Source organism: Dromiciops gliroides, chromosome 3 (genome assembly GCF_019393635.1).
Source record: "Dromiciops gliroides isolate mDroGli1 chromosome 3, mDroGli1.pri, whole genome shotgun sequence".
In the NCBI taxonomy this organism is placed as follows: Eukaryota; Metazoa; Chordata; class Mammalia; order Microbiotheria; family Microbiotheriidae; genus Dromiciops; species Dromiciops gliroides.
In genome coordinates this window covers 157636272-157660735 of record NC_057863.1, presented here as the reverse complement: position 1 = coordinate 157660735, position 24464 = coordinate 157636272, and the positions used below count along the sequence as shown (strand labels likewise).

Below are 24464 nucleotides of genomic sequence, written 5' to 3'. Positions count from 1 at the left end.
GCTGAATATTAAAAGAAGCATAAATGGCAAAGTGAAAAAGAGCATTGTACTTCAGATCAGAAGACCTAGGTTCAGTTTCTGAAGCTGTGTGTCTCTGAGCAACCCAGTTACCTTCTCTGTGCCTCAGTTTCCTCATTTTATTTTTTTTGAGGCAATCGCGGTTGAGTGACTTTCCCAGGGTCACACAGCTAGTAAGTTTCAAGTGTCTGAGGCCGGATTTGAACTCAGGTCCTCCTGAATCCAGGGCTGGTGCTTTATCTACTATGCCACCTAGCTGCCCCTCCTCATTTGTTAAATGAGGCAAAGAATAATTGCACTACCTACCCCAAAGGGCTGTTGCAAGGACATGCTATAGAAATGTGATTTTTTAAAATTTCTGTCTATTTATAGGATGAGATTTTATTAAAAACTTAAATGCTGAATTAAAAAAAAATTACCAGTCCTTGTGATCTTCCATCTGTTAAAATGCATAGACAGCAACTGCTTTCTATAAAATTCTTAAGGGATGGGAAGTGACTCTTAAATATAAGGAAAACAAACTGAGCAGTGCTTCCCTTGCAGCAAAATGGTGATTTCAGGGTCATTGGAGGCAAGTGTGGATAGAGTTATGAACGAGCCTCTTCTAAATATTTCCAAAGCTTATTTGCTTTTTGGAAATTGTTCTTCATACTCTGTTTAGAAGGCTCCTTTCAAAATGTGTTCTATAATCATGTTGCATAGAAAAAAATTCATTCATTACCCCCCCTTTCTTCATATTCCATTTTTTACTAGTCCTTTATTAAGGCTAGTAGGAATTACATTTGGAAAAGCTAAGCATAGAAATACTTAAAGCAGAAGTGTAAGAGACCTGTCTTCTAAAGAAGCATATGGGGTTTTTTTAGCATATGAGTGTTGGTGAAAATGAAACTTAGAGGGGTAGCTAGGTGGCACAGTGGATAAAGCACCAGCTGTGGATTCAGGAGGACCTGAGTTCAAATGTGGCCTCAGAAACTTGATATTTACTAGCTGTGTGACCCTGGGCAAGTCACTTAACCCTCAGTGCCCTGCAAAGAAAGAAAAAAAAGAAAATGAAACTTAGAAGATTGTAACCAATGACTCACACTCACCCAGGGTCCTTGTTTTACAAGAGGGATATCAATTTATTAAATGAAGAAATAAACTTTGGGAAAATTTGAGCTCAGGGATAAAGATCATTATTCATCGGTAATGGTAAATTAGTTCATTCCAGTAGATTCTTTCACATAGAAACTCATTCTAGAATCTAAATAGATGTATTCAAATAAAAATCCAGTTTTAGGAACTTCTATCTAGAAATGCCATTTGAAATCTGGTCTACAGTGTGGAGGGGGTGAGAAAGAAGACACCTGCTGTGTCCTCTGCCCCTTCTGTTTGTGAAACTACAGACAGATCTTGCCTTATTTTTTCTGGGTCTTTAGAAATTCTTTAAAAATTAAATGTTTAATGAGTAATTTAATATTAAATGTCAACACTAGTATCTAAATATGCCTTTAATTTTAACTCATAGAGAATAATACTTTTGGGGGTAGGGCAATGAGGGTTAAGTGACTTACCCAGGGTCACACATCTAGTAAGTGTCAAGTGTCTAAGGCTGGATTTGAACTCAGGTCTTCCTGAATCCAGGGCTGGTGCTTTATCTACTACACCACCTAGCTGCCCCAAGGATAGCAATTTTTCAGGCTCTCCAAGTACACATGAGGATTTTTTGACCATTCATCTTATTCACTTTTGTTCATGGGGCCTAGATTTTTTTTTTTAATTTTCTATTAGACAAGGGTAGAGTTTTGGTCCAAAACTCTTTAACTTTGTCACATAGTTCATTCTGAAGGCTTAGTCAACACGTTATATTGTCTGCATTACCTCAAATGTTTTAAGGAAGATTTGAGGGTTTTAGAGGCGTTAAGCCACCATCTTGGCCCTTTAAAAATGTATCTAAAACCTTCTGCGTTTTTCCTTTTAGTTAGGAAATAAATAATTTCCCCATTAATGTAGGAAAAGCCAGATCTTTACAGAACTGGAGCTGAGCCTTGTACAATAATTGTGTAAATTTCCATCTTTTAGCATGAGGAATTTTGATCAACCTAGCAACCTGGGTCCTCTTTTCCCCCTGAATTATCAAAATAATACTCATCCATTTGTTCATTTCATTTATGGGGTAACTACTATTCATATGGTATTATGGTATATTCTTTGGGGAAAAGAAAAGATTCAAAAAATAATGACAGGGTCCCTGACTCCATAGAACTTATTGCCATCAGGAGACGTAAAATGTGTAGACAAGTAAGTAGCACAAGATATTGTGTTAAAAGGTCAGTGAGAGGGATATAAATTTAAATGAAAGATTATTTATGTCTTAGGGAAATACAGGCTGTCCCCAAAGTATTAGTGCAATTGTAAGCTCTAAGACCTTAGTTTATGTAAGACTTCACTTAACTTAGAGAGTGCTATAGAGACTCTCCTACAGAAAACAGCTCTGTGGGTATGAAAGTTGGAAGTGAATAATACTCTCAGCCTTTGCTCTCATTCTCGTTCCTGTCTTTCCTTACATACTCTGTAGAGCAGGAGTTCTTAACTTTTTATGTGTTGGGGACCCCTTGGGTAATCTGGGGATGCTTATAGGATTCTTCTCAGCATACTATTTTTAAATGAATAAAATAAAATCTATAGGATTACAAAGGAAATGAATTATATTGAAATGGAGTTTAGGGACAGCTAGGTGGCGCAGTGGATAGAGCACCGGCCCTAGATTCAGGAGGACCTGAGTTCAAATCTGGCCAGACACTTAAGACTTACTAGCTATGTGACCCTGGGCAAGTCACTTAACCCCAATTGCCTCACCACCACCCCCCCAAAAAAAAAAGAAGAAATGGAGTTTAAAATTAAAAAAAAATTTTTTTCAAAATATTTTTTAAAACAAGTTAATGGACCCCAGGCTAAGAACCCCCAATTCAAAGAAACAACCCATTGTATTGGAGGCATTTTCTCTGGACCTCTTCGTATTTTGTGACCATCATCCCAAAGTTCAGGATGGTTGTGTGTCTTCTTTCACATTCTACAAGACTGGCTTAGCCTCTTTTCCCATCACATGGTCCTTAATGTCTTTGACGCCCTTTCTTGCTTGTGAGTTCTCAGTACTGGACTGTAGCCTGCTTACATCCACCATACATGTATCCCATGCCCTTTGGGTCAGCTCTCATTTGGATTCTTGAAAGATTTGTGAGCAGAATTGTTGTGTTAAAACAAAAGACAACAAAAGAAAACTCTGGGCTTTGGCAGCAGGGAATAGCCTGTGATTGTTGAAAGATGAACTTGCTGGGTAATTTCTCAGTTTCAAGCCAATATTCTCTTTCTTCCATCCTGGGCTTACCATCTACAGTACTTGTACAAGATGACAACAACAAACAACAACAGCAACAGCTCGAGTTTATGTAACACTTAGGATTTGCAAAGTACTTTACACACATTGCCTCGTTTTAATTCTCACAGGAGGGAGTACTATTATTCTCCCCATTTAATGGATGAGCAAACTGAGGCAGACAGCATTTAAACCAGTTGTTCAGGGTTACACAACTGCTAAGAGTTTGAGACTGGATTTGAATTCATTTTCCTGAATCAAAATCCAGTGCTCTATACACTGCACCTAGCTACCCAGCTGCCTCTTATGTAGGCACTGATGGATACAGTAACTAAGGTTATAAAGTCAGCTGGAGGGGGCAGGGGGCAGGGGGCAGGGAAGAAGGAGAGAGTTATTCCACAACTCAGCTGAAGGGAGTTAATAGAGAAATGTTGATGCTTGACTACCTTGTCTACTTTATCTCGCCTGATGAAATATCTGTAAAAGAGACTTGCTCACCTAAAAACACTCCGAACGCAAGTTATTATGGGATTCTCAGATTGTAAGTGTGCCAAATCGCCTTTCCTTCCCTCCCATTTCTACCCTCCTCTCATCCTTCATTCTCACTTCTATTGCCTCTTTTCCCACATTTTCCTAGTTGGTGCGAGGTTGTTCTTAGCTTGTTAAAAGAAAAAAAAATATGCCCTCACACTCCCCCAGTGGAATGACTTTAGGTAATAAATACAAACTGTACAATAATAATTATGACTTTTTCTCCTTTCTCTCTCTCTCTCTTCTTTTGCGGGTTGACAGAATGCAAAGGAGGAATCACTAAATATGCCAACTACAAATCCATTAGTAACCCCACAGAAATCAGCAAATACACTGGATAACAACCTACATAAAGACCTCTTTGGCGTTATCTCCGGCATTGGTAATGATTTTCGTGTTGTCTACTTTGCTTTAATTTTAACTTTCTGCCAAGAATTATTTTCTTTTAATGTCTGAATGAATGAGTTAACATTTTTAAAAACATGTATTTTGACCAAAAAAAACAAACATGTATTTCTGCTTTGAATTTTTTTCTTTTTTGTGTTAATTGGAATCTTCCAGTACTAGATCGACATAGTGAATCTGATTTTATATGAAAATTCCAGTAACACTTTTTTTTGGTAGTTTAAGTATAATATTCAGAGCCTTTATATTGCTGTATATTTTCATTCAATGTTTCACATTTTGACTTTCAAGTTTTTTGCTGTTATTTATGCTTTCAGAAAATTAGGTTTTAATGGGAGGTGGCAAATCAAAGATAGATTATTACTTGGTCTTAATTTAATACAATAGAGTTTTATGCTAGATATAAAGAAGAGAATTCTAAAAGAAATAATGCTGTGTTCCTGGTGAAATTTTATAAAATATCCTTCAATAAAAAGAGTCTAGGGGGCAGCTAAGTGGCACAGTGGATAAAGCACTGGCCCTGGATTCAGAAGGACCTGAGTTCAAATCTGGCCTCAGACACTTAACACTTACTAGCTGTGTGACTCTGGGCAAGTCACTTAACTCCAATTGCCTCACCAAAAAAAAAAAAAAAAGAGTCTAGAATATCTTAAATCATTTAAAGGAAGTCCTGCATGAGGGGCAAAAGGATCAACCTAGATCAGGGTTTGAACTGGGTGGAGTTGCAAATTAGGTGCCTTCATGGATGCTGAGAAGGAAATTTGTTATCATGCAGATCCTTTACTATGTGAGTTGTAGACCTGGGCTAGAGAAATAGTTTAAATACCTTGTAACTAAATTGTCTCTCTGTCTGTCTCTGTCTTTGTCTTTCTGTGTGTGTGTCTCTCTCTGGCCTTGTCTCTGTCTCCCTCTGTGTGTCTCTGACTCTTTCTCTGTGTCTCTCTCTCTGTCTATGTCTTTTGCATCCCAGTCTGCATTGATTTTAAATTGTATTATGACTTGCAGATCACTGCCTTCAAGAGGTTGCCTGAAATCACGCTATGAGTTAGTAGAAAAACAAGGATAGGGGCAGCTAGGTGGCACAGTGGATAGAGCACCGGCCCTGGAGTCAGGAGGACCTGAGTTCAAATCCAGCCTCAGACACTTAACACTTACTAGCTGTGTGACCCTGGGCAAGTCACTTAACCCCAATTGCCTCACTTTAAAAAAAAAATGTGGTTTAAAAAAAAAAAGAAAAACAAGGATACAGTCCTGGATTTCTTCACTTCCCAATGTATATTGTAGGATTTTGTGAAGTCTAAATTTCAAAACAAGCTATCCCTCTTTGAGGCTCAGATGTTTGAGAGTTTCATGGTGTCTGAGAACCAGGAGGGACATCAGAAGCCAATTAGCCCAACCCTCTCATTTTACAGATTGAGAAACTGAGCCTCAGACAGGTGAAATTACTTGCCCAATGTCATCAGTTAGCTGCAGAGCCAGATTTTGAACACAGGTCCTCTTTTTCCCCCACATTGTACTGTGTGTGCTGACTTTAGTGCATTTATGTAGGATGATTGCCCTCCACTCAATTGTGTATGAATTCCATTGTGCACGCCACATCTCATGGGAAACCTTTGGTACATATTCAGGCACATACTCAAATGTCAGATATATTCTTCACAACTGAAAAACAAACAAAAAAAACAACCCTAAACCAAAACCCCAAATTTTGATCCCTAAATCATTTGTTTCTTCTATTCAGTTAGCCTGTTCATGAGCTACTTACAGTGAAATCCATAACCCTGAAACTGAAACTTGTTTTTTTACTCTGTGAAAAATTCCAGTTGATTGGATTCCAAATGCTTATCTTCTAGGCAGACTTTTCCTTAAATCTCTGCCTCGTAGATGCTCAGTCCTGCCCACATAGATTCCTCACCAGATGGTCTTATCTTATTCAAGTGTGGCATATACAAGGATGCTTGAAACCTGCTGATTTGTTGCTCGAAGTTTGCACTATGATTAGCTTAGTTTTAAATAGCAAACATTCTTTGTCTCAGGTATGCCTCCTCTGCCCTCTCTTTTTCTCTGTTGCCCCATGCAATCTGCACGGTAATTAAAGAGGGAAGAATCTTTTTAAATCTTTATTTCATATGCATGCTGTTTATCAAAGTTTTTTTTAGTCATCTGTAGAGTCCAACTGTTGAAAACATGAATGTAATTCTGCTATGTATGTGAGTTGATTTTGAGTCATTATACCACCATCTGTTTCCTTGAGACTAGGAGGCTGGCTCTGGAATCTGGCCTGGAATTCTGGGATTTTAGGATCCATTTTACTTGGAGTCCCTGAGTCTTAAAATGATACTGAAAGTTTTTCCCCCCTCCTAAATCCTATCTGGCACATCAGAGCTAAGTCACTAGGAGGGCAAAAAGACCCAGGGATTATCTCTTGTTCTGGCTTCCATCTGTCCACAAGTAGAGAACAGCTGAGACTTGTCATCTCTTCACCTTTCTCTCCTGTGGCCTCCAGCATACACAGTTCCTACTGTCTGTGCAGTACAGGATGAGGAAAACCAATAAGCCTCCTGTCCTTGGTTTTTTTTTTAGGCTTTTCAGTCTTTGTTTCTGTTTTCAGATTTGCGTTTCTCTCTCTGTTCTCAATCCCTGTTATAGTAGAACGAGTTCTGGACTTCTGAAACTGGGAGAAACATGAATGTGAGCCTCTAAGCCTTAGTTTCTTCATCTGTAAAACGGGAAGAATTCTTCATTTTACATGATGAGGAAACTGAGAGAAATAAAGCAGCTTTTCCAGGGGTCACCCATCTAGATGTAAGTGTCTGAGGCAGGATTTAAACTCAGGTCTCCAAGTCCAGTATTCTATCCATTGTGCCACCCAGTCAGCTCACAGTGTTGTGAAGATAAAGGTTAGCTGCTATTATTATGCATGGGAGAAGACTCGGTGTGATGGAAGGAGCTTTGGCCCTTGGAGTCAGCTGATGCAGGTTCCAGTCCCACTTCAGATATTACCCAGCTGTTTGCCCTTGGATAAGTTGCTAAAACTCTCATTTTTTTTCATCTGCAAAAGAGAGTGTGTTGGGGGGGAGGGGTTGGAGTTGGGAAGGGGATTCTCATCACTTCAATATTTGCTCATCAGGATTACTAGGATGCAAAAAGCATTAGCAGCCTATAAGTGTAAGCTGCTATGATCTAAACTACACCTGGGCACACTGGGCCCTTGCCATTCTTTTTTTTTTTTTTTGGTGAGGCAGTTAGGGTGAAGTGACTTGCCCAGGGTCACACAGCTAGTAAGTGTTAAGTGTGTGAGGTCGAATTTGAACTCAGGTCCTCCTGACTTCAGGGCTGGTGCTCTATCCACTGTGCCACCTAGCTGCCCCAGTCCTTGCCATTCTTGCACTGTACTTAAGTCTCAGAGGTAGCTGAAGTGAAATGCTGGTGCCTGGGGTGGGTTTATCAGTTAGTCAGTAAACATGTGTCAGGCACTGTGCTAAACAGGGGATACAGAGAAAGGTAAAAGACACTCTTCCAAAGAACTCATAGACTAATGGGGAAGATATCATGCAAACAACTGTACAAATGAGTATATACAGGGTAAACTGGAGAAAATCAACCAAGGGGAGGCTCCTGACCCTGCCTCTTCACTGAGGCAAAAGACTTTGCTTAGAATCCTTTCTAACATGTTAATCGTTACGCCAAAAACCAATTAATTAAGAAATGCCACAAATATGTGATTTGGTAGACCATCTGGGCATGAATCCAGAGCTAATCCTAGCCCTTACCCCCTTCCTGACAAAAGGCCAGGACACAGGTAGGTGAGTGCTTCAGTCCCCAGGAATAGCTTAGACCTACTGAACTCCAAAAGGCCAGGCCCTTCCCGGTGATCAGTAAGCTAACCCCGGTAACCGGGGCTTCACATTGATTTTGTGTACCTACCACTGCTGTCTACATTTGCAAGAATGCAGTGCCAAAAAAACATTTGAGATGCCATCTGCAAAACCAAATGTCAGTCATTTCTGGTTAATAGCCTGCCCTTTGTGTTGTTAAAGTGCATGTGCTTAAGCTTACAGCATGTTAACCTGTGGTTTTAGTGGCCTTGTGATAGTTGGAAGTACTGTTTTGCATCAGGTGGTAAGTGACCCTAATGCCTTATGACCGTTAAAGACAAGTAGAAACACTAATTGTTACTTCTCCAGAGGCATATTTTTCATACCAGCTCCATAATTTCTTGTTGCAAGCAGCATGATGTCACTAACAGAAGAATTTTAGATTTAGAGCCAGGGTCTAGCTTGTTGCTGCTATTTAGATATAGATCTTCAGCTAAGCCTCCTTGCCGGGGCTTAGCATCCTCATTGGTAAAATGAGCAAGTTTGGGATTTCAGTATTTTAAGCCCTACCATGTAGAAAGCTGATTATTCAGTTTATTCTTGAGTTGGCACAGCAATTGCAGGACTGGATCTGGAATCAGGAAGAACAGAGTTCAAATCCTGCCTCAGACACTTACAAGCTCTAAAAGGGTAAATCACTTAACTTCTATGAGTCTCAGTTTCCTCATATATAAAATGGGGATAATAGGAGCATTGACCTCACTGCATTGTTGTGAGGACCAACTGAGGTAACATATATAAAGCTTTTTGCAAACCTTGTTGTTGTAGAATCATTTCAGTCATGTCTGACTCTTTATGACCCCATTTGGGGTTTTCCTGGCAAAGATACTGGTGTGGTTTGCCATTTCCTTCTCCAGTTCATTTTACAGATGAGAAAAAACTGAGGCAAACAAGGTTAAGTGACTTGCCCAGGGTCATACAACTAGTACATGTCTGAGACTGGATTTGAACTCAAGAAGATGAGTCTTCTTGACCCCAGGCCTGGCACTCTGTATACCACCTGCAAATCTGTGCTATATAAAGTGCTATTCATTGTTGTTGTTGTTTTTCTTCTTGGTCATATGATGAAGAAATGGGAATAGTGGGTGAAAGTTGCTAAAACAGATTTAGGCCTGATAAAAGGAATAAAGTTCCTAACAATTAGGAGCTGTCCAAAAGTAGGATGTATTACCTCAGAAAGCTGTGGGTTCTCTCTCTTTAGAGGTCTTCAGGTGATATTTGATGACCATTTGTTGATCTTGAAGAAGGAATTTTTTTTGTTGTTGTTTTGTTTTGTTTTTGCAGGGCAATGAGGGTTAAGCAACTTGCCCAGGGTCACACAGCTAGTGTTAAGTGTCTGAGGCCAGATTTGAACTCAGGTCCTCCTCCTGAATCCAGGGCCAGTGCTTTATTCACTGGGCCACCTAGCTGCCCCCTTGAAGAAGGAATTTTTTTTTTTTTTTTTTAGTGAGGCAATTGGGGTTAAGTGACTTGCCCAGGGTCACACAGCTAGTAAGTGTTAAGTGTCTGAGGCTGGATTTGAACTCAGGTCCTCCTGACTCCAGGGCCGGTGCTCTATCCACTGCGCCACCTAGCTGCCCCGAAGAAGGAATTTTGATAAAGGTTTGGGGTGGACTAGACAGTCACCAATGTCTTCTCCAACTTTGACTTTAGGACAAGGTGACCTCTAAGGTGACTGCCATTGTAAATCAATCCTGTGGTGCAGTTCCTAAGATTTTCATGAGTCCTGAATGCTCTTCACTGTTGTGTAGTATAACGTAGAGAATTAGTTGTTTTTTTTTTATTGTAGTTGCTATTGGAAAAGGCACATTTTATCTTCTTTGGGAAAAAACAGAAACCAAACCAAAACAAACAAACAAACTTATTGGCTCCACTCCAGGAGTGCTGTATTTCTAACTAATGTGGCCTCTTTAGGGTCTTTGAGATCAAGGTTACTGGGTATATGAAGTCATACTTCCATGCATGTGTGTTTTTTGGTCCCCAAATTAATACTGATTGCCTGAATTTTGAAAGATGGAGTAGCTGAATAAAATGCTTGAGCCAATTTCCTAACAAAAATAATAGCAGGTTTTTTTTAAATTGCAGTACATCTATATATTTAACATTTTATCCCGTTTTTTTATTTTTTAAAAAAATTTTTTAGCATCGCCCTATACCACGTCAACTCCAAATATCAATAGTGTGAGAAATGCTGATTCAAGAGGCTCTCTCGTCAGCACCGATTCAGTGAACAGTCTTCCAGAAAGGAACCTCGAGAAGACCAATTCCCTTGACAAGGTAGTTGTTTTTTTTCACGTCCCTTATAAGTCTTCTTCGTGTGATTGGATTTAATTCAAGGTCACGAAAACTTGCCTCAATAAATCCTAGCCATTTACCAAAGGAAAACTGGCCTGGAAGCTTTGACCTGCTCCATTTCTGACCTGAGCTGCTTTCCCTGTCTTTCAGCAGCCGATGGTGCCCCGCCTTCTAATCTGATCGCCTTAGCCCACCTCAGCTCAGAATACCTGAGTTCTAGGACAGATTTCTTTCCCTGGCACTTAAAGCCTTCTAGGTCTGCCTCTGGCCCATTTTCCTAGCCTTATTTTTTTCCCCATTTCCTTGAAAATCTGTTAAAACCAGGCAAATTGTACAAAACTTCCCTAATCTTTTCCTTCTTCCATCCTTTCACTCAGATCACTGCCAAATGTCTCCACATACTCTTCACATCTCTGCTTTTTTTTTTTTAATTATTTTTGCAGGGCAATGAGGGTTAAGTGACTTGCCCAGGGTCACACAGCTAGTAAGTGTCAAGTGTCTGAGGCCCAATTTGAACTCAGGTCCTTCTGAATCCAGGGCCAGTGCTTTAGCCACTGCGCCACCTAGCTGCCCCCACATCTCTGCTTTTTTAAATCTCCCATTTTCTTTTTTTTTTTTCGTGAGGCAATTGGGGTTAAGTGACTTGCCCAGGGTCACACAGCTAGTAAGTGTCAAGTGTCTGAGGCCGGATTTGAACTCAGGAACTCCTGAATCCAGGGCCGGTGCTCTATCCACTGTGCCACCTAACTGCCCCATCCCATTTTCTTTTGAGGCCAAGCTCAGGTATCACTTCTTTTCATGAAGGCTTTCCTGATTGTCAGACCCATTCTGCTCAGCTGCTAGGGACTTTTCCCTCCTCTAATTGCTTGTAGCACTTTGTCTAGACCTTTCTTTTGCCTTTATAGAAATTTACCTGTTATCATTCTTAGGTGTCTATGTCCCTCTCTCCCTGCATTAGATTATTAGTTTCTTTAATGCTGAGATTATTGAATTCTGCCCCCCCCCCACACCCACCCCTTTGTCTTTCCAGGGCTTTACACATAGTAAGCATCTATTGAATGCTTGTTGACTTGAATCGGGCCTCCCAAATTCCTCTCCTGAGTTTCAGGTTGTCCTCTGTTACCTTTCTAGACATCTCCTTTATCTCCTCAAGGTTTCTTTAGCCCTGGAAGTCCTACCACCCCTTGTGGCAGACTACTACTCTCTGTCCTGTTCCATTATTTTTGAAAAATATTCACTAAACAGCTGATCTGTCCTTTGAAGTTGATCCCATCTGTGCCTTCTCTTATTAGATGTCATTTGGCAAATTGTCTCTATGTACCATAATGCCTAGAGGCTGTTTACCTCCTCCTAGCTACCCCCTAGGGCCCACATCAGACCCTTTATCTCTTCTTTTTCAAAGTTCATGCCCTCTGGGGCCTACCTCCTATCTCCTTTTGAATCTAAGGGACTGGCTCTAATTCTGAGTTCACCTGCAAGGCACTGGGTTCAGTGACTAATCACATTTTTTACCTGGATCTAGTTACTAATTCTACCTGTTCTCTCCGGTTCTCTTTGATGATAGGTACATCACTAAGGGCATATTGCCTGGTGGTTACCTTCCATAGTATAGAAATGTATTACATGCTTTATAATAATTACAAAAATCCTTTGTATAAGTACTAATAATATAGTAATCATTTATTAAATATTATATATAATATGTTAAATATAATAAACATTTATTAAATGCCTGCAGCTGTGAAAGGCAATAGGCCAGATGCTAGGGGTATATATGTATATGTATATATGTGCATATATATTGTATGCATATGTAATAGACATAAGATAACTTGAGGGGGAAAGCTCTAGCAGGCTTTATATAGAAAGTGGTATTTGATCTGAGCTTTGAAGGAAACTAGGGATAACAGGCATCCTACTAAAAGTAAGAAAGAAGGTAGAAAAGAGAAAGCTCCGCCTCCTAATCAAGATAGCATAAGGGGTCCACTTGATTTTTCTCCTAAGGAATGGAGAGCACACCACAGTTGTTACCTCAGTCGTCCCCTAAGAACCCAGAATTAATCATAATAAGAGCAAGCATGTATTTCACACTTTGAGGTTTGGGAAAGTGCTTTATATATGTCACTTCATTTAAACTTCAGAACAACCCTGCGAAGTGGGTGCTATTATTATTATTCCCATTTTATAGATGATGAAACTGAGGCTTGAGAAGTTAAGTGACTTGCCCAGGGTCACACATACAGGAAGTGTCCAAGATAGCATATGAACTCATATCTTTCTGAATCCCAGTCCGAAACACGAGCCATTGTACTACTTAGCTGCCTAATTATATCTGAAGAGGAGGATTGACTTCATCTACATTCTAAGGAATGAATCGAGAGCAGAAGCTGGCTAATACCCTCTTCTTCCTATCTTCCATTTCAGTCCTCTTTTCCTGAAATAACCAAGGCTCAGACTTTTTGATGTTTTGTAGAAAGGCCTAAACAAATTTGAATGGCACCAGCAAGCAAACAGTTGTCAGCCTTGCCACCAGCTCTGTGATTCCAAGTTGTGGAAAATTTTATTGCTATTATTTTTTTTAATCCCCACATCTTAAGCATATCACCCAATACCATTTCAGCTCTTCATTCAATAGAGTCACCGCTTCTCCCGGACTTGAAAAATGCCCTTCTCCCCATAGCAAATAACATTTGTGATCTTTTTTTTTTTTTTTTTGGTGAGGCAATTGGGATTAAGTAACTTGCCCAGGGTCACACAGCTAGTTAAGTGTCTGAGGCCGGATTTGAACTCAGGTCCTCCTGAATCCAGGGCCGGTGCTCTATCCACTGCACAACCTAGCTGCCCCTAACATTTGTAATCTTACCTTATGTTTCAGTCGCTGACTCTTCCTGGACCTAGGACAATGCCATCCTGTAGAGGTACAGACCTCTTGGTGGTAGAAGTCTCATGACATGTGTTTAACCTTTCCCCTTGACCCTAACATGCCTTCGTGCCACAGAGGGAGAAACTTCTCAGAAGGCATTCCGCTTATGTCATGCGCAGCCCTGGAGAGGAGGAGGAGGAGAGCTGCCAGTCAGCCAAGAGAAATCGGGTCACCATGGACTTTTCCCTCCTGACCATCCCGACTTTGCCAGAGGACCCCTTGCATGCTGCACTTTCGTTGCCTTTGCAAGAAGTACTTGTTTCTTGTAGTCGCTCAAGTGTGAGGCTGATGTTTGGAGTGATAACACTAGCAGTACAGTTTTGCCACAAACTTGCACCAGTTTCTTCTTCTTCTTGGAAAAGAAATCATTGCAATAATAATGGCTTGCATTTATGTACCACTTTAAGGTTTGCAAATTGCTTTCCCTATATTATCTCATTTGATCCTCCTATATTATTATTGCCATTCTAGTCACCATTTTGTCCACTATTTTTATCCATCGTTTCACAGATGAGGAAACTGAGGCTCAGAAAAGTAAAATGACGTGTCATGGGTAAAACAGCAAGTAATTGTCTAATGCAGGATTTAAAATCAGGTATTCCTTATGCCCAAGTTCATCATACTCTGTACTGTGCCACCTGAAGGGCATGAGACATGGACTTCACTGAAGCCCTCCTCTTCTGCTTCACTGTGACTTATTGGTGACCCGGGGCCTTTGCGTACTGCCAAGCTGCTGGAGGTCCAACCAGAATGGAAAGGCTTGGGGTTTGCATCAGACCCCATGTCTGCCATCTGAGGACTGGCCCAGCTAGTTGGCAATATTCATCACCACTAAGTTGGCTTCCAGGTGATGAATTTGCGGGGGAAGGACACAGTAACTCATGAAACCAGCTGTTGATGGGCTACCATCTGCTTCAGCAAAGGAAGTGTCCTTGCTGATGGGATCATGGATTTTTCAAAGTCTTAAAAAAATAGTATTAGCTAAAAACCAAAACATGATCTAAAATGCTACTCATCTCTAACACTGAATAAATAAAACATGCTTTAAAAAAAATCCTGATATTTTTGAAAAAGGAAAAGCCCTATTAATTTTATACTGAAATACCATACGGGTGTTTGTTTATTTGCTTTTAAAACATGGAATAAATTTTCTTATGTTTTTATAAGTGTTTGTTTACTGCTGCTCTGTGGCAAAACTGAACTAACTAGTCACTACACACTAAGCTTTCTGACAGATCTTGTTTGGACATTTGCAGTGTTCAGTTAAGCTGATGACAGAAGGACCTCATCAGTTTAGGCTGTATCTGGTGTTGCTTGGCTCAGCTATCTATCTACTAGGTACCTGCAGGCTCTTTTCTGCTGTGAGAATCCTCCATTGATATCTCCCGACTTGCAATGACTTGCTTGCAGAGACATCTGCCTGCCGGTACACGGGCAGCACCATAGGTTTGGTTTGGTTTGTTTATTTTTGCTGTGTCTACCATTAGTGTCTTCCTTAGAGTAGTTTTTAGTTTCTGCAGTGTTGTTTTTCCATCATCTCTTCAGCATATTGCTCATGGGACACACTTTCTTGCATGATACTTCATTATTTTTAAAGGTCAACATCAGTAGCCTAGCCTGTGGTAACATTGGACTCTGAGGTTTGGGTGTGTCTTTTTTTTTTCTCCTTTTAGAAATCCATAAAAATATAATGGCTGCAGCTCCTTTGGAACAGCACTTGTTTCTGGTTGGGGGCAGAGGTGGGAAAGGTGTGCCTGTACCTGAAATATTATAGTGAGGGATTACTCATACCTGGAGTATACCAGGTTCAGTGATCTCCTGCAGTTTTGAGAACCTTTCTTTTTCAAGGTAGTGAAAAAGTGGAATGAAGATACTAGTTTTTCCCCTTGAAATTAATAAAATCATTCCCTCTTGGTTTTTTTCAGCACCAACAGAGTGGTACTTCTGGGAGCTCAGTAGTCCGCTGTGACAAACTTGACCAGTCAGAGATTAAGAGTCTACTCATGTGCTTCCTATACATCTTAAAGAGCATGTCTGATGGTAGGTAAATGACAGATTTCATTTTATTTTGTTCATTTTACAAGAAAATTAGAAAAAAACCGTGAGAAGTATTTTGAAATACATGAGAATATTTCAATCGAGATTGTCTTTCCTTCCCTTGTGTAATTTGTGCTACTTTTTTTTCCCCCTTTTTTTTCCTTTTTCTAGTGTGGAAGTTAAAAAGGGGTTTCATAAGAATTCAATTTCCTATATATCATTTCAACCAGAAAAATAATTTAAAAAATTCAAAGATAGGATCTTTGTTCCTTCCCTCCCTCCCTCCCTCCCTCCCTTCCTTCCTTCCCTTCCCTTCCCTTCCCTTCCCTTCCCTTCCCTTCCCTTCCCTTCCCTTCCCTTCCCTTCCCTTCCCTTCCCTTCCCTTCCCTTCCCTTCCCTTCCCTTCCCTTCCCTTCCCTTCCCTTCCCTTCCCTTCCCTTCCCTTCCCTTCCCTTCCCTTCCCTTCCCTTCCCTTCCCTTCCCTTCCCTTCCCTTCCCTTCCCTTCCCTTCCCTTCCCTTCCTTCCTCCCTTCCCTTCCCTTCCCTTCCCTTCCCTTCCCTTCCCTTCCCTTCCCTTCCCTTCCCTTCCCTTCCCTTCCCTTCCCTTCCCTTCCCTTCCCTTCCCTTCCCTTCCCTTCCCTTCCCTTCCCTTCCCTTCCCTTCCCTTCCCTTCCTTCCTTTCCTTCCCTTCCCTTCCTTCCCTTCTTCTTTCTTTCTTTTATCAAACACTCTCAAGTGAGAAAACCAAGTCTTAGAGAGGCTAGGTCATATGACAGTGCTGAAGCTCAGACCCAGGTGTCCTGATTCCTGTGTTCAGGGCTCTTTCTTTTATGTCACATCGCCTCCTAATACCGTGGCTTTGGTTTGTATTTCAGATAAAACAATATCATAGTGCCCTGTATACAGTTCTTACCATATACTGCAGAATTTCTGCCATGTTTTCAGTTCAGTAAATCTATCAGATAAAGGAACCTCCATCAGAACCCTAAAATTTAGTAGGGCCTTTTGAGGAGATTATTAGGGAGGTTTAAGGCCACTTGATACATTTGTGAGAAACCTGGTCCAGGGATGTATATCTTGCTGCCTTTTTCTCATTGCAAATTTCCCTGTAGCAAACATAAGCATGAGATCAAGTGCTAATCGTCCTGTTGCTTTCAAAGCATTATTTAAATGAAATAATATTTGTAAAGTGCTTAGCACAGTGCCTGGTATATAGTAGGTGCTATATAAATGCTTCTTCCCTTTCCTCTCCCTCCATTCAAAGCAGAAAGCTTGTTCATGTTCTGAAACTGCCATCTCATTGGTATTAGTAGTGACATCTCATAGTCTATTGTTAATGCAATGTAGACCTGCCTTTAAAACCCTTAATGAAGTTTTATGTGCACTGAATTTTTCATTCCTTAATCCCCTAGCACATTACTTTTTTTCTCATTGTGCAAAGCCACAAACCTCTAGCTGACATGATGGCCACACTCAAAGTTTTGAATTGGAGTACTGAATTGAATTCAATATAAAAATTAAAAAAAAAAAAGCTAGTGGCGCAGTGGATAGAGCACTGGCCCTGGATTCAGGAGGACCTGAGTTCAAATCCAGCCTCAGATACTTTACACTTACTAGCTGTGTGACCCTAGGCAAGCCACTTTTGGTGAGGCCCAATTGCCTCACCAAAAAAAAAAAAAAAAGCTCTATGTTTAAGGCATCAAGGTGGGGAAACCAAAGATAAATAATAAGCTCTACCTACCTTTAAGGGGCTTACAGTCTGAGAGGAGAGATTGTATACATAATTCTTAATACAGATAGTGAAGGATATTTGGAAGATGCTATCAGCACATCGAGGAGAGAGATAAGTTTACACTTAGTGACTCATGGAAAGCTTTCTAGAAGATATGACATTTGAGTAGGGCCTTGGAAGAGAGGATTTCAGCAGGTAAGATGGAGGGAAAGAGTCTTCCCAGAATAAAGAGTGGTATAAATACAGGTTCAGAGAGTGACCAGAAATGGTAGGACCTGACTGGGGTCTGGCAAGTCTCTCTGTTTAGCTAAAACACTCCTTTATGTAGGGGGATGGTTTAAGATAAGGATAAAAAAAGTGGGTAACAGCCAAGTTATGGAGAGATTTGAAAACTAATCTAAGGAGTTGGGAATTAAACCAGGAGACATCATCCCTAAGCTTACTTCAGTGTATTCCTTCCCCCTCACCTTTAACTCCAAAAACCCATGAAAGGTTTCTGAGCAATAGTATTAAAATAAATATGGTAATGATAATATAGGATGGATTAAAACTGGAGAAACAAATTAAGAAATTATTGCAATAAATCAGGTGAGAAATAATTAGTGTGGAAGTAAAAAAGGGCTACAGGAGAATTCAATTTCCTATAGATCATTTCAACCAGAAAAATAATTAATAATAATTCAGTGGGAACTGAGTGGCAGTAGTGGCTTATGAGATAAGAAAGGATATATTTGAGAGATGTAGTGGAAACAATAACAATAACATTGATAGCAGAATTTGTGTAGTGCTTTGAGGCCTGTAAAACCCTTTGCATGAATTATCTCATTCAATCTTGTAGTATAATTCAGCCTTTTAATCTTGCTAATAGCTAGGTAGTCATATAGATGTTATTATCACCACTTTACAAGTTATTTAACAGAGGTTAACAAATGCTTTTTTTTATTACTCACCTGTAAGTGTTGGAGGTAGTAATAGAGTGTTTTTAATTAATTTTTTTCAATTAAGGATTTATTTTATCTCCTTCCCACTTCCCTTCCCTATCCCTTGGGGGAGGGGTGGGGGGAGGGGAGGAAATCCTTGTAGCAAATATGTGTAATCAAGCAAAACAAATCCCCTCATTAGTCATGTCCAAAAGTGAAAGGTAATGTGACATATAAAAAGTTAAAGAGGTATAATTTCTGGGTAATTAATCATTTTATTAGTTATAGCTAGTGAGTAATTAATAAAATGATTGGTCATTTGGCCATCTCTTATGAGCCAAAGATAGATAACAGTGACCTCTTAACACTAATATGCCCTTGGAAGAGTGGATGTTCCTGACAAGAGGCAATCAACTCTGATTGGTTAATAATTAATGTGAGAATTAATATTATAATGAGAGGTGGATCTATTCTAATGAGGGCATAGGGGATTTGACTCTGATCACTAAAACCTGCCTGACTAGAACACAATGGGCCAGATTTCACGCAGATTAGATTTTCTTTGTAAATTTTTTTCTAGTTGGGTGGGCAACAGCTCTACCTAGATAAGATGGCCCAGGTGGGGTAAATTTTGGGGCAACGTCAGAGATCACCTTAAAAGACTGGACTTTGAATGAGGAAATAGGAAAAAGGAAAAAACCCTGAATCTTCCCAGTAATTGGTTATTTAATATGAGAGGAATAATAACTTCTCTTATTAGGTTTGGAATTCGGGTTTTTCCTGTCTCCTCATTTTATCCTTTATCTATTATAACGCAGTGCTTATCAGTGTCAAAAATGTTTAGAAATTAGGGGCAGCTAAGTGGCACAGTGGATAGAGCACCGGCCCTGGATTCAGGAGGACCTGAGTTCAAATATGGCCTCAGACACTTAACAATTACTAGCTGTGTGACCCTGGGCAAGTCACTTAACCCTGTTTGTTTCAGTCTCCTCTTAGGTAAAAAAGGCTGATCAATTGAAATTTCTCTCAGTTAACAGCTACATACATATGACTACCAAGGGAATTGCCGAAGAGATTGGCCTCTATTTTTGCACTGGATACTTTCTTGGAAGAAAAAACAAACAAGTTATGTATAGAAAAAAAATACCTGCAAATCAGATTGTTATCACATTGATTTACATTATTCTTTTGGAAACATTCTTCCATAAGGAAAAAAAAAATAATTGAGTCTACACACCTGATAAAAATTACCCATAATCTCATAGTCACTTCAGCAAAAATTCCACAAAACGTGTGATATTTGCTTCTCTCTCATGCACAGGACGTAATAAATTGGGTGGTTAATCTGTGTGACTGCACCTGCTTAAATACCCAGGAAAAATGTACCAGATCGTCAGTTCTCATAGCTTAGGGAGTTCTCTCTGACTTTGCGACCCTTGAATCTTTTAGTACCTATAATTCCAGGTATTTAACCGAGATTCCAGTTGGGAAAGCCATGTTCTCAGTTCCTAACATTCTCTTATGAGTAAAGGTTTTGTCCCTTTTTCTTTAAGTGGAGTCTCTTAGCTGCCATTCAGTTGTTTTTAACCTTACAGAAAAAGCACATCCAGTGAGCTTTTTTGCCTGCTAAGTATTTTATAGTGCTGACCTAATCCGCATGGATGCCAAAAGGTTCTCAAGAAGACAAAAAAGAGAATACCAGATATGCACATTGCATTACTGCCTGTGACATTTTCTTTCATGATGTGTGTGAGTTCCCTCAACAGCAGTTTTATCTTTGGTGGGCAACAAGGGTCTCTGACCCTCAGTTTGCCATTTAGATGGTATTCTTACATCCTTAATAGCCCAGTGGTTAGGGTAGAGAGAACTCAAGTGCGAGCCATCTTCAGTTTTGCTCTTTATTAGCAAATAAAACTTTATAATTTACATAAGCCTTTAGTAGACACTAGAAATAGCAGAGTAATTTTTTAAAATAAAAATTCAGCATGTAGAATCCATTAGATTGGAAGCTCTTTGAAGGCAGGGACTGTCTTATGCCTCTTTTTGTATCCTTAGCATTAAGCATAGTGCCTGGCACATAGCAGGTGCTTAATAAATATTTACTGACTGATTGAGATTGTTAACAGAGTCAGGAGGAACTGAGTTTAAATCTACTTCTAAAATTTAGGAGCAGTGTGACTCTAGGCAAGTCAAATAAATTCTATTAGCAGTTTTCTTTAAATCTATAAAACAGGGGTGATATTAATAGTAAATACCAGGGCAGCTAGGTGGCCCAGTGGATAAAGCACCAGCCCTGGATTCAGGAGGATCTGAGTTCAAATGCGGTCTCAGACACTTGACACTTACTAGCTGTGTGACCTTGGGCAAGTCACTTAACCCTCATTGCCCCAAACGTTCTCCCCCCCCCCCACCGTAGCAAATACCTCCTTGGAGTTATAAGGATCAACTGAAATAGCACATATAAAATACTTTGCAAAATTCTAGAAATGCTAGCCCTCATTAGCCACTAGAAATAAATCCCTTGATAGTCTTTCAGAGATATAGGGAAGATTTAGCATGAACATTTCTTTTCTTTCTACAAGGTCTTTCTAGAAGATAGAGTTCATCGGCTAAAGAGTTCCTGATAAAATTCCCTAGGAATCATGCTTGCATAAAAAATAATAAGAAGAATTTATGTAATGCTTTGGAATTTACAGAGCATATTGCATGCTATCAAATTTGATTCAGAACAACAGGTGCTCTGGTTGTATAGATGGGTTACTCCTCAGTGATAATACATCCGTAGTTTGCATCTTTGGCATGTCTTAGCATCTTATTCAAAGGGACAGCAGCAACTCATGAGGACAAAAGATGTTGACTCTCTGTGGAAAACTTGGCTTTGGATCCCTATGTATATGTGAACAATCCTCTTGATAGCTCCTATTCTCTCCAACAAATCCTGTCTGTCCTTTTTCCTTCTTACCCTCCTCTGGGCTTAGATTAAAGGTCTTTTTTTTAGTCTGGGTAATGTCTGCTTTAATCAGAAAAGCAGAGTTTGCCACCTGAAAACCAAACTGATTTATTGATTATGAGAAAATTTTCACCTGTTTCTCAAGTCCCAAACATAAAGAAACATAGGAATATTTTGAATAAATAGTAATTACTTGCATTTTGCCAACTGTAATTCCATAATGAACCTTTACTGAATGTCCATCAGTTGAGGTTTCTCTGAATTGTAGAAGTTAACTCTCACACAAAAAAGCCCCAAATTAAACTTATTCTTCCCTAAGAATAATAGAAAATAATTGCTAGTCAAGAAAATGTTTATATGTGTGTGTATCTACTTTTAGGATGACATGTGACATGTTGAATACTATTTTTTTAAATTTCATCCTTACTTCCAGCACAGTTCTCAAAACCTTTGTACCTTTTCCCAAAGAAGTGAGCAATCAATACTTTCAATTTTCCCTAAATTGACTCAGTTTCACTTAAAACTTAATGATCTTCAAAAATTGTTGTGCCTGGACATTGTCCTTCAGCCAATCTGGCGATACGCATCTCTGAACTTAGCTAGGATTGTTCCCATGGAAGGTCTTCTGCCCATTCCCTGGAATAGCACCTGCCTGAACCCAGGCTCTGCTGTCAGAGGGTCTGAGAATTCAGAATTCCATGCCAAGAAGAAGCATCAAAGCAGTTTTTGAGTGGAAATTTAACCCTTGTTTTAAATGTTGGGATCATTCTAGAGTCCAAAGCTTTTAAAATGCAGATCCTCCAAACGAGTACATACAATTCCATTAATCTCTTCAGACCTCATTTTATAGGATGAAGAAGCTTATGTAATTATGCTCCAATATTCCTTATAGATGGTTATATACATGAGTCACTCTAGATGCTGAGCATGAAGTGAGTAGGGTCATAGGTGTAAATTGATTTTCTGACCAACAATATTTTCATTTTCTAGATGCTTTATTTACATATTGGAACAAGGCTTCAACATCTGAACTTATGGATTTTTTCACAATATCAGAGTGAGTGATTTTAGTTTTTCTCAAAGGTCAAAAATTTTGCCCTTCGTAAGCTATTCTGAGTTATATGGATATTCAAATCAACTACAAAGGACCTATGATGGAAGACGCTCCCCATCTCCAGAGAAAGAACTGATATATGGAGCTATGTATTGTATAATTTCACATAGATATCTGTGTCAAATGTTGGTCTTCTCTAGTGTGGAGTAGGGAGGGAGGGAAGAAAACAGTTTGGAACTCAAATGTAACAAAAATAAATATAATAAAAAAATAACATATAATATAATGTGATATGATATAACATTATAATATAACATCACCCATTAGCTACAGGATCAGAATGTAGTCAACTCTTGAGCCTAATGGAAATGAAGAGAGATATACAAGGTTTATTTGCTTCGAAATATAGGTATTGACTCATCCTTGGGTACATGCCTGAACCCTCATTCTATCATTTCTCTATGCCTAACCTTGATCCTTCCCTATCAGTGGTCTAGGACCCAGTAAGCAGAGGAAGAAAGAAGTCCAAAAAGTATGGGAAAATGGAAATGGTGCTATATTTTTAGTCAGCGGAGCTGAGTTCAAATGCTGTCTTTGTTACTGTATTACTTTGAGAAAATAACTTAACCAAACTCGGTTTTTTATATTGATTCTTATGAAAATTAGCTGGACCAAATGAGAATCTAGGATAGGAAAATTAATGGCTTTTGAGGATACAATATTAAAAAGAAGAATTATGTATTTAAATAAATTATTCATTTTATCTAATTTTGCCTCCCTGAGCTGTTTCCAACTTCTCCTCCAGTTCATTTTCTCTTTACTTTTAACTAATAATGCCTCCTATTTAAATGTTCCCTGTGAATATCACAAACTTTTGGTATACTCCCTCTGCTGGATTAATAATAGAGTTGAGAGGTAGCTGAGATTAAGTAAAATGCTTGTGGAAACCCATTGAACAATTCCTTTTAAATCTCTCTCATCACATAAATAACCGATGCTTAAAAAAATTTGCTCACCATTTTTTCCCTGAGAGGTTGTTTTTAAAACAACAACACCACACTTAAACCAAAAAGGAGTTTTCATTATTTTCAGTTGTCCTCTGTCAATCAACTTTCTTATCTGTACAGTGAGGATAATAGTACTTGCATTTCCTATCCTAGGTTATTGGAAGGAAAAAGTTCTGAAAACCATAAAGTGCTATATAATTTATAAGTACTTATGACCAAGGAATGCATGAGGAAGCTTTGAATACCCAACAAGGCTTCCTAGGCCTAGCAGTTTTGAGAAAATGTGCAGGTTCTTATTAGATAGTTACTATGACTGGCAAGAGTTTATATTTGGTTTAGTGGAAAGCACATTGGATTTATGGTCATAAGGTTTGTTTTTAAGGCAAAATTCCTGTGCTTTCTAGTTGCATGCCCATAAGCAATACCCTAAAATTCTCTGGACCATCTGTGAAAAGAGAATAACTATACCCATTATAATTACCTCACTGCGGGAAGGGGTGATGAACAAAATCCTTTCTTTGGTGCATCCAGATCATTGAATACATATCCTTCTCTAGGTATTTGGATCCACCTTATGAGACTTTCTCTAAGTAAAATCAAAGGTATCATCTTCTTTGGAATAATCCAAAAACAATTTTTCCTGGACCCTTATCTGACTGAAACATTGTCCTGAGGACATGCATGCTTCTCCTAATGTCAATAATTTTTCTTGTGGACAATGTTGTGCTTAAATTGCTGTATAAATGTGAACTGCAGTTATTTTTTATTTTTATCCTGCTGATAGTACATTGTAGCCACAACTGAATGAACCTTTAAAAGATTTATGATAGCTGAGAGAAATAGACAATGATAGAACGTAAAGATATATTGGGAAAAAATAATTCTAGAATTCATTCATCATTGTTAATATTATTAAGTGTTTAAAATAATTTCCCAAATTATCATTTACAGAGTGTGTTTACATCAGTTCCAGTACATGGGAAAGCGATATATAGCAAGGTACTGTGTGGAATTTTAATTTATAATGTTATTCAGTGATGTCAGTTTGTTTACTTCCCTTGCCCACACTTCTAGACATCTACTCCCTTTGTCTTTTGTGTTAAGTGTATCTGACTATATGGAAATTGTTACTCTCTGATGCTTGACAATTGAAAGTGTCATAGTCTACTATGAAGAAAGTTGGGGGCAGCTAGGTGGCACGGTGGATAGAGCACCGGCCCTGGAGTCAGGAGGACCTGAGTTCAAATCCGGCCTCAGACACTTAACACTTACTAGCTGTGTGACCCTGGGCAAGTCACTTAACCCCAATTGCCTCACTAAAAAAAAAAATTAAAAAAAAAAGAAAGTTGGCAGACCTTT

At 39.2% G+C, this 24464-nt stretch overlaps 1 protein-coding gene across 30 annotated transcripts in view; it reads left to right on the top strand.

Moving 5' to 3' along the window:
- Positions 1-24464, top strand: part of DOCK9 (dedicator of cytokinesis 9) — a 366360-nt gene that overhangs the window by 281435 nt on the left and 60461 nt on the right. For 16 of the 30 annotated variants that reach the window (XM_043997744.1, XM_043997733.1, XM_043997738.1 and 13 more), the window contains 5 exons: positions 4166-4286; positions 10331-10464; positions 15331-15445; positions 22035-22101; positions 24057-24104. In XM_043997744.1, the coding sequence (XP_043853679.1) occupies positions 4166-4286; positions 10331-10464; positions 15331-15445; positions 22035-22101; positions 24057-24104 (485 nt within the window). Of the gene's footprint in view, positions 1-4165; positions 4287-10330; positions 10468-15330; positions 15446-22034; positions 22102-24056; positions 24105-24464 lie in introns of all 30 variants that reach the window. The other 14 variants (XM_043997725.1, XM_043997718.1, XM_043997721.1 and 11 more) reach the window with 1 other exon arrangement.